Consider the following 14,328-nt stretch of genomic DNA (forward strand, 5'->3'; position numbering starts at 1 on the left):
TTATTTTTGGGAAAGTAAGAAACTGATATAACTTTGGTTTAAGAGGTCAAAGGTCAAGGTCACAGGGAATAAAGGAAGGAAAACTGTTTCAACACAATCATTTGACTTTTTCCTGAATATTTTAATAACTAAAAACAATTAGTTGTATTTGAAATAAGAAATACACCTATGGAGTTTTGCTTTTCAAAGATATATACATACATTTCAGCTACCACCTGTCCACCCATAGGCAATCTTGTATTTGGCTCCATCAAGTTTGTAGAGGGAAACATCAGTGGACAGTATGGTTCTGTGGCTCAGTTTCAGTGTGATAATGGATATGAGTTGAAGGGCATTCAGTACTCCTATTGTAATGGCACTGCATGGTCCCACAAGAAAATCCCACAATGCATCAGTAAGTTTGATTACAATTTTAATTGACAATAATCACTTTCACTTCATGTTTATCTTAATCATTGGCTGTATTATATTTACTTTTTACTTATACAGTAATAATAATAATACTGACTATATTTAAAGATGGTGACACTCTAAGTTTCATGGAACTAATCCTCTTTGTGACCCTCTATTATATGCATATTCACCTACATAATACATGTACATACAAGTATAAAAAAGCATTGATAATAAGATCATACTACAACTATTGTATACAAAAATAGCAAGATAACAATAATATTTATAGGTTACTGCATTTGTATGGGAAAATATGAATGAGTTTGTTGGAGTACTACTGCACAACCTTGGGAGTGCAGTATTACTATAAAAAACATGAGTAATGCAGTAAACTTTTTATTAGATTAGATGCTCATTCTGTTTTTTTACCTAAGGCTTAATTATCAAAACTGAGCTACAAGAAACAAAGTAATTGAATTCATGCTGTATTCCAAAATAAATACACAGCTGTAGATTCATCAATACACAATAACAATATTAATGTGCACTTAGCACCGCCCAGCGATGTTTGAACTTTGTCGCGTACTAGACATTAGTTTAAAAAAGAATTATTATTTTGATCTACTTAAAGTTGAAATTTAGAGTCATATTTTGAATGAATGCACCTTGGAACAACTTTTCCAGCCGATCTGGAATGGATGGATCATTTTTTTGTTATTCTACTCAGTTCTGCTTTTTTGCTTTTGATGGACTGCATTTATCAGCTGTGTCAGTTCCGCATGAAGTACATGTGATTTGAGAAGTAGGGGACCCACCTTGAATCAGCTGCATGTGTGTTTATGTTCTGTCATTGATTGTTTGGAATCATAATGTGGGAAATATGTGAACTCTTACAGTTGAAATTATCAAAATATCACATTCAATGCATTATGAGTGTATTAAGGAGAATGTGGTTGTAGTAGGAAATATAGTCAAAATTACAGTACAATTTCATGGTGTTTAATCAAGTTTTAGAACCCATGACATAAACTCATATAATTCAGATTTGCAGAACTAACTAAGAAAGTACATTTTTAGGAAATTCAAGTAAAAATGTAAGTATATTGTTTGCCATTCTTATTACCATCCAAAGAAGACATATTTATGCCTGGTCACTTGTAGGAACCCCAGCTATGTAATGACCTCTAGTATGGCTTCTATTACCTGTCTAAATCTGAAATATTGTCTCAACAGAGTTAATGTGGAAAATTGCAAAGCAGCTGGTGTGTGACAGTCCATTCAGCCACTGGAAATGAGAATTTCTTCATTGACTTGGTTTACTGACTCTGAGGTCCTTACATTTCTACCAAAACCTTAATTTGCATTTTGTTTCTCAAACTTTGTACTTTGACTTGTAGAATGGTATGTTTCTGATAGATATGTGATAGCCTTTGGACTCAGTATGCTTTTCTATGCTATTTTTGCATACCCATACCCTAAAGAGTACTGGATGTGATAGCCTTTGGACTCAGTATGCTTTTCTATGCTATTTTTACATACCCTAGAGAGTACTGGATGTGATAACCTTTGGTCTCAGTATGCTTTTCTATGCTATTTTCACATGCCCTAGAGAGTACTGGATGTGATAGCCTTTGGACTCAGTATGCTTTTCTATGCTATTTTTTACATACCATAGAGAGTACTGGATGTGATAGCCTTTTGACTCAGTATGCTTTTCTATGCTATTTTTGCATACCCATACCCTAAAGAGTACTGGATGTGATAGCCTTTGGACTCAGTATGCTTTTCTATGCTATTTTTACATACCCTAGAGAGTACTGGATGTGATAACCTTTGGTCTCAGTATGCTTTTCTATGCTATTTTCACATGCCCTAGAGAGTACTGGATGTGATAGCCTTTGGACTCAGTATGCTTTTCTATGCTATTTTTTACATACCATAGAGAGTACTGGATGTGATAGCCTTTTGACTCAGTATGCTTTTCTATGCTATTTTTACATACCCTAGAGAGTACTGGATGTGATACCCTTTGGTCTCAGTATGCATTTCTATGCTATTTTTACATACCCCAGAGAGTACTGGTCTTAGTTTGAACCATTTCATTTTGGAAAAGTTATGAACATTTCTCCTAAATAACTGTTTAAATAATCAGAATGGTATTTTCAATAACCGCTTCTCTTACGTTTGATGTTGACATGGTAAATATCAAGTTCATTCATTTGCTTGTTTGAAAGTTTTATCTTTGTGACTTGGTAAACTTATCCACATCATTCACTTTATCATCTCTACTTTCAAATAGATGAAACAGCTTGTTTAGTTCATCCACAAACAATTCTAATAAACGAAAACTTAAATCATCTACCATACTACATGAGAGTATATGGTATGTCTACATGAGAGCAGTTCCTAATACACTATACTATCCTCACATCATCAATATGAAGCAATGCAAAGTATAGCACAATTTTGACAATGTAAAGCTAATGAAGAAAAAATGAGCATATTATAATTGTACTTTCTATAATTGCCTTGGAATTCTGTTCCAGATTAATGACCATGAAGATTGAAAATGTTTCTTAAAGAGCTTTTTTATATAGGTTTGGAGTAGAAAAGTGGTTTACCTGAAATTGATCTTAAATTGGGAGTGTTGCCTTTTTTCTAGGATGAAATAGTCCATTGAGATATAATGGGGCCATATTGATTGAAACTTTGCAAATTAAGTCTTTTTAAGTCTTAACAATTAAGTCTTAAGTCTTTTTAAAAATATTAATTTCACTTACTGTGGATATTTTAATATCATTTATTTCATTTGGGATGTTTTCAGCATTATCAAGGAGTTTGCATGCAGAATAATTAGCAAATCTTCTTTCAGAAATGTTTCTACAACTTGCATTACATTAGTGCAAGTATGTTTGTATATAGCTTTTGTAATGTATTAACTTATTTGATGGATATGGCCTTAGTTGCTTATGTAACCACAAACAGTAATTGACTTTATGACATAGACTTGAATATATTCATTCCATTGCAAAAAAAAATTGTCAACCATCACCCCAAGGATTTTTCTGTGGGTAACCATTTGTAGACAGATTTCATTAAACTTAGGATTATTATTTTCAAGTTTTGCCCTCCTTTGCTGGGTGGTAATCATGAATACTTTAGTCTTGTCTATGTTTACTTTCATGGCATGATCTGCATGTAAGTCAGTAGATGAAATACAGTTGCCAGTTTTCAGTGGAAGACTATTTCTGAAAATGAGAAAGAGGAGTAGGCTTAGCATTGATCCCTGTAGTACTCCAAATGTAATAGGTTCTTCTATAGAAAAACTGCCATTTATTTTGACACACTGTTTTCTCACTGTTATATATGATGTAAACCAACCAGTTGTGGAATAAATGTTCAGTTTATTTGATTAGAAATTCATATTCAACTATGTCAAAAGCTTTCCTACAATCAACTTATATAAGGATCCAGCAATTTTCCCATGATCTAAGGCAGTAATGCATCTATCTGTTCTGGAGCTATGCTATCAGATATTATATTTGTAACAAGCATCATGAGATGTGGTCAATTATTATCTAGGCATGTTGATTTCATTGTCATGATAACTTTGGAAAGATTTTAACTTTTTCATTTGGTATTGCAGAGTGAACAACTTTTGTGTCAGCTTCGAATTTTTCCAAACAGAATTTTTTTAATTCATCATGATTGGAGTTTACAATGGGTTCCTTAATTTTGGAAAATATATTGGCCAAAAATTCATTAAATATATGTTGCTATTTCAACATCCTCTTCGATTATCTGGCCTTCCTGGATGACCTTTAATGACCTTGCAGAATGTTTGCCTGCACAATATTTGTTAAGTATCTTTCCACACAGAATTCTTAACACAATTATTTTCTAAACCTGGATTCTTTGCATCATTGATAATTTTGTTTACTTTTTTCACCATGTTTTATAATGGGCTTTTTGACCAACAGATTCAAAATAATCATGAGTTTTCATGGTGAATAGATTATCAGGAGTTAGCCAGTCAGGATTTGAAGTCAATGTGTTTTCAAAGGTACCACTTATCTAAAATTGTGTCAGGCGAAATTTTTTAGAACATATATATTTGTTCATTGTGATTAGAGCTGACAATGGGTTCTTTAATTCTGGAGGTTATGCTGACTAAACATTGATTGAACACATTTGCTATTTCATCACCTTCATCATTAATCAGGCATTCCTGGCTAAGTTGTGGATTTTGGATGAACTTGTGAAACATCTACCTATATTTAGTTTGTTAAAAACTTTCCACATATAATTCTTATTGCAATTAATTTCTAAAGTCAACTGATAGTAATTCTTCTTTACCCAATTGATCATTTTGGTTACTTTATTTCTCCATGTCTTGTAATGTGCTTGTTGACCATATGTGAAATTATCACAGGTTTTCATGGCATATAGAATGCCAGGAGTCAACCAATCAAGTTGGAAGTCCAGTTTTACTCTGTTTTTTTTAAAGGTATATGTTTATCAACCACCTGTATAAAAGTTGTGTCCATATATCAACAGCATCATCTACATCATCGGGGCCCCGAGTGGCAGTGTGGTGTTAAGCACTCTCCATTACGGATCACTGCCATCTCACCTCTGTCTTCGTGGATTTGAGTCTAGGATTCGACTAACGTGGGCATGTGAGAAAGCTCGCCAGTAGCTTCTCGTGGGTTGGTGGTTCTTCCATGGGATTTCCCGGGTTCTTCCTCCACCATTAATACTTGCTGCCATGCATAGCCTATCATGTGCTGAAATATGGCATTAAACCCCACAACAACAACAACAACATCATCTACATCATCAAACATGGATACTATACTCCAAAGAACAGTAATGAAATCTTCCAGAAATTTGCCTTAAAAGGATCTACTATGGTTTTATGGATTTTGGATTGTGCAGCTGTTTTTAAGCCAGATTTTCCAGATACAGAAATATTAAGTGATAACTAGAGTTTGTACTAAGAATATGTATTTTTGTCAGATTTTCCTTCATAGTTGTATGGATATGATCTATTAGAGATTTTGAGTGACCAGTTTTGATTTTGGTTGGTCCATTTATAGGATTAGAACAATAAACCACAAGAAGATGTAAGATTGTTGTCTACAAAATACTGAAATCAGTGTATATGATTGCTTTATTTCAGAGTTGAAGTGTCCATTACCTGTGATCCGTAACAGTATGGCACTTTCACCCTCTATTGTCGAGTCTGGAGGTATCCTAAATGTGATTTGTGCTATTGGATTTCAGCTCAGCCACAATCGTACAGTTCTCTGTCTCAGCAATCAGACTTTGAATGATCTACCAGAATGCATTGGTAAGGGAACATAACTCTAATGAAAAATCTTGCCAGTCCTGCAACAGATAAAAAAATGGATATGATCCACTTAATAAGACATTTTCTATTTTGAAATACAAGCACTACCAGGTTTTCTTTTAAAGAATTAAGTTTATATGACAGATTTTCACCATGTATTTAAAGTTTATTATGTTTTCCCTTTATCATTCATTTTAGCTACCTTTTAAAGAATTCTGACATCATTACCTTTTAAAGAATTCTGACATCATTACCTTTTAAAGAATTCTGACATCATTACCTTTTATGTTTTTATCTTGTTGGACCATGTTTCTATATTTGTTTCCATCTAAAAATTTGTGCAATTGTAACTTTACATTTTTTAACCTAGTGTTAACTTTTAATCAGCACTATATTTCTAGGATTATGCAAACATGCTGTTCAGCTGTGAGTGCATGTGTTTGTGTATGAAGGAGTTTGACATTGATAATGTAACTCGTCAACGAGAGGCATTAAACTTTGTGAGTTTAAGAAATAAAGCCAAATTATGGTCACCAATATGAAATGATACTGAAAACCTCTTGTTTGGCTGGTCATTCAAAACAAGTTGGTTTGTAAATCCCTTGTAAGTACGAATTGTTTCAAATTACTTAAAGAAAATCCCATTGATGGGGCCACGGTTGCTCTCCTGTTTCATAGATTTAACTATCTATAAGATATAACTTGTAAAAGGAGTTGCTTAACATAAAACTCGGTATATTGCCCTGCCTCTTATGAAGGGATTTCAGTGTTACATGATAACTTGATGATGTTTCTACAGGTATGACCCTCTATCATTACATACTTTATAGATGTTTTTAGAACACTTGATGTTTACAAGACTTATAAATACTGTTAGTTTCTGGTTTCCTGATGACCCAATGATCATTTTGTTGGTCAGTCATCATATTAGACATCACACTTGTTAAGACTTTATATTTCTCCCAATATTTTTAAGTGCCTACTAGATAAAATACTAAACAAAAACTAGAAAGTATTATTCTGTCTTGTGTACTTTTGTTCCGTACTGTATATATTTGCTTAGAAGTTTAATCTAACTGCAAACTGCACAGACCCAGATCTGCCATCACATAATAAATTTATTATTTATGGACTTAGCCAAACTTGGCATGTGGGTATATCTTGGCATTAGCCAAACTTGGCATGTGGGTATATCTTGGCATTAGCCAAACTTGGTGTGTGGGTATATCTTGACAGTATTTGAGATGAGTTGACTGGTACTTTACCTGTGATATCAGACACCAAAATCATAAAACTATCATAGCGCAATAAGTGAAATCAGACGACTCAAAACTCCGAAATTATTATTCATACTCAGTTCCTTTCAATATTGTAGAAGTTTGACATTTATGTTTATATAGTAACAGTATTATCCCTTTACTGATTCTAAGTTCATTGAAAGCAAAATTATAGATTTTGGAAATTTGAGCATAATTTCAGTTGTTGTGTTTCAATAGTTTATTGACTATATGGGCCAAGATTAAGGTCAGAGGCCATGATAGATTTTTGTACTGAAATGTATCATCATATTAAATAAGGCATATAAAAATTATTTTTGTTACCAAATTTAGTATCTTCTGAGATAATTGCAATACTCTGCAATTGAATAAGGTAAGAGAAGGGAAGAAATGAATTTCTCATGCAAATTTTCAGTCCCAGTCCCATAGAGAGACTCTTGTTATAAAGTAAAGGGTTGAACATATATATATATATATATATATATATATATATATATATATATATATATATATATATATATATATATATATATATATATATATATATATATATATACTTTTTTCCTCCATTTCCAATAGATGTAAATGAATGTGAGAAATCACCATGTAATCTTAATGCAGAGGTGTGTAACAACATGGTAGGTTCTTACAGATGTGACTGTAAACCAGGCTACAAGAAGCAATCTGGCGCTGGATCAACATGTACAGGTAAGGAAAATAAATCTCTCCTCATTCTAAGTGGATTGCTGTTTTTGAATGCTTAAGTTATTGTCTTATACATTACCCAATGAGATTGCATCAGTATTCAATAGACAATAATACTAAAATTTATCAGAAGCCAGTGGCGTTAAAATTATATATATGTGACTTCAGCAAGGTTATATTATTATCGTCTATCTATAGTACAAGGGATATAATTTGCTGAAATATACCAATAGTTCTTCCGTTTTCAACTGTTTTAAAGATTTGCACACCTTTCCCAGGATGCTTTTTGAGTGATGGGCTCCATAGATATAGATTGTGGCATGAGCAAAGCATGAAAATGTAAGAGAGATGAAAACATATGTTACCATGGTGGTGGGGGGGAGAAGGCATATTAGAGTTATAATCTGTTGTGACCTACACATATATTCATCTAACGGGTTTTTAATTTTAATACAAATGAATAGGAGTAGTAATGCCAATCATGATTTATTTTACAACTTTATTACATATCATTATTGAAAATTTCTGAACATCAGAATTGTATTGGATTCAGACTGGAATAAAAGTTTTCTTTCTGGATACAGGTTGGGAGAAAAGTACTACAGCACAATTATGATAGACTACTACATAGAATATAAGTCTAGAAAAGAACATTCTAACAATGTATACCTATATTAAAGCCTAATGTGACGTCAACATCGTACTTGGTATATGGTGTAGATTAAAAGTTAGGTGTTAAAATTTGTCAATATAAAGAATTGCAGAAAAACTGTTGGTAGATCAACCATTCCAAATCAACAGGAAAAAGAAGATAAAATATAATACTGTTAGAAAAATCTGTAAAAAGTAAAATATAAGATCCTTAAAATATAGGGTCAAAATTTCTCTTGTTTATATCAACCACATTCCATCAAACAGTCCAACAAGAAACCAAATAGACTTGCCATAGCTGAAAAATGACAGTATGAAAGGTAACTTGTTGCTTTAAAAGGACTGATGTGATGTGCTTATATTAGTCTTTCCATACCTACCGTATATACTCACGTATAAGCCTGTTCGCGTATAAGCCGACCCCCCCCCCCAAACTGAAGCAGTAAAACTGTTATAAAGTGCACAACCTGCGTATAAGCCGACACATAATTTTTAGACTACCGGTACATCACGAGATGCACAAAGTGAGTTCTGAATACGTTTATTTCAGCAAGTCACATTATTAAATAAAATGAAGTAAGAAAGCTAATTTATATGTTGAAATAAAAACAATTCTAAAGTGTTAAGTTTTAATGGAAATTTAATTAATCCTCTTTCTAAAATAATGAATTATAAAAGTTCTATCACTTTTAGAATCCTTCAAAATCTGGCTCTGTATCAGACTCGCCAAACAGTTCATGAAACTCGGCTTCTGTTACGGGCATGTTTTCATCATATACATCGTCATTGTCATCATGGTCATCTGATAGTGTGATTCAGTTGATCAAAATATGATTGGTTTCAGCGTGGACATAATTCAAGCATTGTGACAGTTTATAACTTTGAGCAGAAACCATGTCCACAACCATATCTCATTAAACAATACATCTGATTAGTAAAGTCATTGGCATTGTGCAACAAAACAAACCTATCAGAGATCTCAGAAACGCTTAATTACGTGTATTTGGATGCCAATTTTTGATCTGGGACACAGAAAATCCCTGAGGCAGGAGTCCTCCGTACTCACGTTATAGGTGTGCGGCAAATTTCAAAGACTTGCCAGTCCTGCTTCAGCCACCTGCTTTGTGGGAAAATGTGATTATAATTAGCTATGCTGATATTTACAATGACAGAATTCAGTGACTGAAAGACCCCTTGATGTACATACATGTTGCCATTATAAGATTACATCAAAAAGAACATGATGCAATAGCTGTGCGGCAAGATCAAAGGCTTTGTTTGACTGGCAGCCAGATGTGAAAATGTACTGATATTTACAGTCATTGAATTCAGAGTCAGAAAGACCCAGAGATGTACATGTGGTCATTTATAAAAAAAGTACATCAAATAAACAACTTTAGCTTTCGTTACTGTGTTCATTTCCAAATGTATCGGAATAAGTAGTGCATGAGAATCAAGACATGTTGAGACTTCGACAAAATGCCATTCGTAATTTGGATAAGTATTTTGGGGTTAAACGGCAAACTTACGAAGATTGTAACAAGATTCAGAAGAGTGCTAAAGCTTCTAGCATTGATAGTTCAGATAGGACAGTAGCCAATTGTAAGAAAGTGTGTGATGCCTAGCTTAGTGTTTGGAATAAGTCCTGACTTGGATTGACAAAATTCAGTATCACTGATGGACGAACAAGAGCTATTTAAGAGGTACACTGACTGACCATACTTTTTTTAAAAATGCAGCTTGCCTTAGCCGGGTTAGTTTTAGTGTTGTATCAAAATGTATTCATCAGTACATCAGTAGCTAGGCTTAGTTTTGATATCAATTACGTTGACAAACAAATTCTTACCCATTCACAAACATATGTTTTGATAGCTGATTGACCATTAACCCTTTTCCGAGTAAGTTAGCAACTATCAATTTCCTGCATGATACCCTTTAATGATAAAACATACAAACATGTTTTCTAAGATCAGAATCGGTGATTATTGACTGCCTCATGTACACTATTTCATCATAAAATTAGTTCGAAACTCTAAGTGAACCATTAGGCCTAACGGAAAATAATGGCGGACTTCGCTAAGTCTGGGATGTACTAGTTTATTAGATTGTCTGTTTTCTAAACCATCGGGCAACTATTTTCAGAAAAATATACAGATCATTGAAAGCAACGCCAAGGTATTATTTGATTAAAGATTTAACTTTAAATTGAAAATTATGTAGGCCAGAAAACGTATGGGACAATGCTATGTTGTGGAATTCGCGAGATGTGCTGTAAGGTCTAATCTGTTTTCCGACCTGACACGTATTTGCGAAAATACGGGGGGGTGGGGGGAGGAACAGCAAATAAGATACTATTTAATAATTGCCTAAAATTACTACAAGGACGTAGACAAATAAATAAACCAAAAAAAATTGTGATCATGTCAATGGACCATTTGTAATGAAGCTATATTATAGTGAGTGATTACATTACGAAAACCTCTCCTTCTACAAATAGATGCATGTACGTTTATGTTGATTCTGTATAAAAGAAGGGACTGCAACTTTTGATGGTGGAATTCCTATTTTTACCAAAATGGGAGTCATGGACTCCTAGTTTTAAAATCCTAGCGAGATCTCTTCATATTATCCCCGAGGCATTTACCACAGATTAAGCATATGGTAGCTATTATACAACACTCAACCGCTAACAAACCACTTTGCTTTACTAATAACCAAACAACAGTAGTATATAAACTGTGGCTGCCAATTACTTCTTAAACACCTGTCAAAGAAATTCCACAAATTATATTGTTTTACAATTATTCACGCTGACTGGTATATTGCCCTGTTATTTACCCTTCCTAAGCGTGTGCGCAACAAACCCCTATGGAGCCTCTCGATATTGTTCCTTTAAGACTATCGTACATGTATTTCTACTCTCGATCAAAATGTTTGTCGTATATACCTTCAGTATCGTAATTCTTTCATTTTTTTTACGTCGATTCTTTTCATATTTACACTGAAATAAGCTAGCATGCATTTGTACGATACCATAGAGTTCAATGATTACTGATTAGCTGAGGGTTAAATACTTGACTGGAGATACTAATATGGCGGTTCTTTTGGAAAATACATGCACCACCGTGGCTCAAATAACACGTATGGCTGCATTTTCTGGTGGATGGACATCTGTCAAATACACACCAATACGTTAAAACATGTTTTTCATTCATTATCCTACCAGTTAAGTTAGAAATAAAATATTTGTTTCACTTCACGACAGCACAAATCTTATGAGCCATGTGGCATCATTAGGTATGTGATCTCATTTTCGGCAATCGACAGAAACAATAAATACTAAAAATCAAGGGAAAAAAGCGTAAAAAATTTCAGACTTGGACCTTGACCCACAGATAAGCCGACCCCCATTCTTCCAGGCCTTATTTTTTGCCTAAATTTTCGGCTTATACGCGAGTATATACGGTAAGTCCAATCAAACAGGTATATGTGTTGATCTAGAAAATTGCTCAATCAGTGGTATATCAGCATGAGACAATGCAGTGATGTTAGTCAATCTGGCTTTATAGGACAAGTTTTTAAAATTATAGTTTTTTAAAGTTATATAGCAATTTAAGAAGCATGAACTTTTCTTTGAAGTCATATACCTTTTAATTGAAAATATAAGGTTTTAAAAAAATTTTAAAAGTAAAAACATGCTTTAGGTATTTTTTATTACTTTCTGTGCAATTTGTAAGTCTGCCATAATAATTTTACATCCTTTATGTAAGTGCTTGGATGTGGGTAATTTTATGCTGTTTAAGATAGTGAAAAATAATAATTAAAATAATAAAACTCCATAAAGAATGTCAAAGGTGTTTATATTTTTTTAAAATTTACTTGCATGAGAACTTCTCCAGTCCTCATGAAAGTAAATTTTAAAAAAACTATAAAAATCAAGCAAAATAGATTCTTGCTAGAAAGTTGACAAAGCTGTTAAATTTGTTTGAGCGTTTTTATTCCATATTAAATTCTAAATTAATGTGTCTGAGTTTTGTTGTGTTTATATTGGTAAATTTCCAGGAATGCAGTTAAGTTTCATTATCTTATGCACATATATCAGTATACAGCAATCTTTATGAGCAGTGAAGTTCTCAGATGTCCCATTAGCATGAAGTTCTTTTGAAGATCATCAATCTTCATCATTGTGACTATCTGAGTAAAAACTACCAATTAGCTACTTATTATCTGATCTGTTTATTTCAACGTAGATGAGATCATGGTCATTTTGATCAAAATTCAGTTTTCAAATCAAATGCCTTTATTTCCCTCTTTAAAAAGAGTACACATAAAATAATGATGTATTACACAGTTAAACATAAAATTCAATAAGTGGTAGATGAAATGTAGTGAACTAATGACTGGAATCTTATCCAGTATGAAAAGGTAAAGTATGACTGGACTTGTATCCAGTATGAAAAGGTAAAGTATGACTGGACTTGTATCCTGTCTGAAATGGGTCAATATAGACAAAGGAAATGTGTCCAGTAGTTGTCATCTTTGTCCACTTGCATACCTAAAATTTGGTTAATGAAAATCCTTCTAATTTCAAGTTGAAACTCTTAACCGAATTTTGCTAATCTCCTGATCTGTCTTGAGCTGACCTCTGACCTTTGCCACATTTATATAACTTAGCTGCTGAAGATGTAGTGTCAGTTCAACTGCATTATTTAATATCGACAAAGGAATTTTGTTATTTAATATCGACAAAGGAATTTCATTATTTAATATCGACAAAGGAATTTAATTATTTAATATCGACAAAGGAATTTCATTATTTAATATCGACAAAGGAATTTCATTATTTAATATCGACAAAGGAATTTCATTATTTAATATCGACAAAGGAATTTCATTATTTAATATCGACAAAGGAATTTCGTTTAATAGTTATCATGCTTGTCTATTTGTATTCTAAAATAAGGCCAGTCAAAATCCTCCTGATTTTATGTCAAAACTCCTGACCAGATTAGTTCAACTTTCATTTTTATCATTTTGATATCATCTTGTTCTTGATGATGTAGTCATTACATTTAAAAGTAAGCCATTTTGTGTAATAGTGTGACAACTAATACAAATAATTGAAAATTGGTCAGAAAAGTTAAATGTTCAAGCATTCAAATATATGATTTTTGATAATAAAACTTGAATGCTTAAGAGTTTTTTTTTATGTTGGGCATTTTTAGACAAAGTCTTTTTTGAAAAATTTAATGTATATATAACAGGTTTTTAAAAATATATTCTTCCATTATTAAGTGCCATCAGCATGTCAAACAACAAATGTGCCAGTTGACCATTTCAGTTTAGGGGAACAATGAAGATATTAATTACCAAGTATGCAAAAGACATTGTCTTGCACTGATTACAATTGATGGTTTATCATTAATTACCAAGTATGCAAAAGACATTGTCTTACACTGATTACAATTAATGGTTTATCATTAATTACCAAGTATGCAAAAGACATTGTCTTACACTGATTACAATTAATGGTTGATCATTAATTACCAAGTATGCAAAAGACATTGTCTTACACTGATTACAATTGATGGTTTATCATTAATTACTGAGTATGCAAAAGACATTGTCTTACACTGATTACAATTGATGGTTGATCATTAATTACCATGTATCCAAAAGACATTGTCTTACACTGATTACAATTAATGGTTGATCATTAATTACCATGTATCCAAAAGACATTGTCTTACACTGATTACAATTAATGGTTGATCAATTTTGATGAGCCTGTTATTGATCTTTAAATTTCATCTTGTGTCATTGTAACTGTTCACATATTTCTCTATATTCCCATTTAATATCAAAAGATAATGTACATTTTAACATGGAAAATTGGATATCCCATGTGATTATACATCTGGAAACAATATTACTTTGTCATCATCC

General features: G+C 32.7%; 1 protein-coding gene across 1 annotated transcript in view; it reads left to right on the forward strand.

The window, feature by feature from the left end:
- The window catches only part of LOC149806279 (CUB and sushi domain-containing protein 1-like), a 155,017-nt gene that overhangs the window by 94,410 nt on the left and 46,279 nt on the right, over positions 1-14,328 (forward strand). Inside the window, exons 15-17 of the mRNA XM_089935547.1 lie at positions 209-394; positions 5,579-5,749; positions 7,606-7,734. Of these exons, the coding sequence (XP_089791673.1) occupies positions 209-394; positions 5,579-5,749; positions 7,606-7,734 (486 nt within the window). The remainder of the gene's footprint in view (positions 1-208; positions 395-5,578; positions 5,750-7,605; positions 7,735-14,328) is intronic.

The sequence above is a fragment of the Sinohyriopsis cumingii genome, chromosome 2 (assembly GCF_028554795.1).
Source record: "Sinohyriopsis cumingii isolate HCF-2022 chromosome 2, ASM2855479v2, whole genome shotgun sequence".
Taxonomy (NCBI): domain Eukaryota; kingdom Metazoa; phylum Mollusca; class Bivalvia; order Unionida; family Unionidae; genus Sinohyriopsis; species Sinohyriopsis cumingii.